Genomic DNA, 247 nt, shown 5'->3' on the forward strand with positions numbered 1-247 from the left:
TTGCCCCAGGAACCTGCGGGACCGGGTGCTGCGGGGGAAGTACCGTGTCCCCTTCTACATGTCAACCGACTGCGAGAACATCCTGCGGCGGTTCCTGGTGCTGAACCCGGCCAAGCGCTGCACCCTCATGGGGACACTGTGGGGCCACGGCGGGTCACAGAGCTGGGGGACACACGGGGACGTGGGGACAGGGGGGTGAGAACATCCTGCGGTGGTTCCTGGTGCTGTCCCCTCAAGGTGGGGACAT

General features: G+C 66.0%; 1 protein-coding gene across 1 annotated transcript in view; it reads left to right on the forward strand.

Annotated features, from left to right (window-relative positions):
* Positions 1–138, forward strand: part of LOC104463561 (MAP/microtubule affinity-regulating kinase 4-like) — a gene marked incomplete at both ends in the record, with an annotated part of 1696 nt that extends 1558 nt beyond the window's left edge. Inside the window, one exon of the mRNA XM_010075940.1 lies at positions 10–138. Coding sequence (XP_010074242.1) covers positions 10–138 — 129 coding nt within the window. The remainder of the gene's footprint in view (positions 1–9) is intronic.
* Between the last annotated feature and the right edge of the window lie 109 nt (positions 139–247).

This window comes from Pterocles gutturalis, unplaced genomic scaffold (assembly GCF_000699245.1).
Source record: "Pterocles gutturalis isolate BGI_N339 unplaced genomic scaffold, ASM69924v1 scaffold5688, whole genome shotgun sequence".
Taxonomy (NCBI): Eukaryota; Metazoa; Chordata; class Aves; order Pterocliformes; family Pteroclidae; genus Pterocles; species Pterocles gutturalis.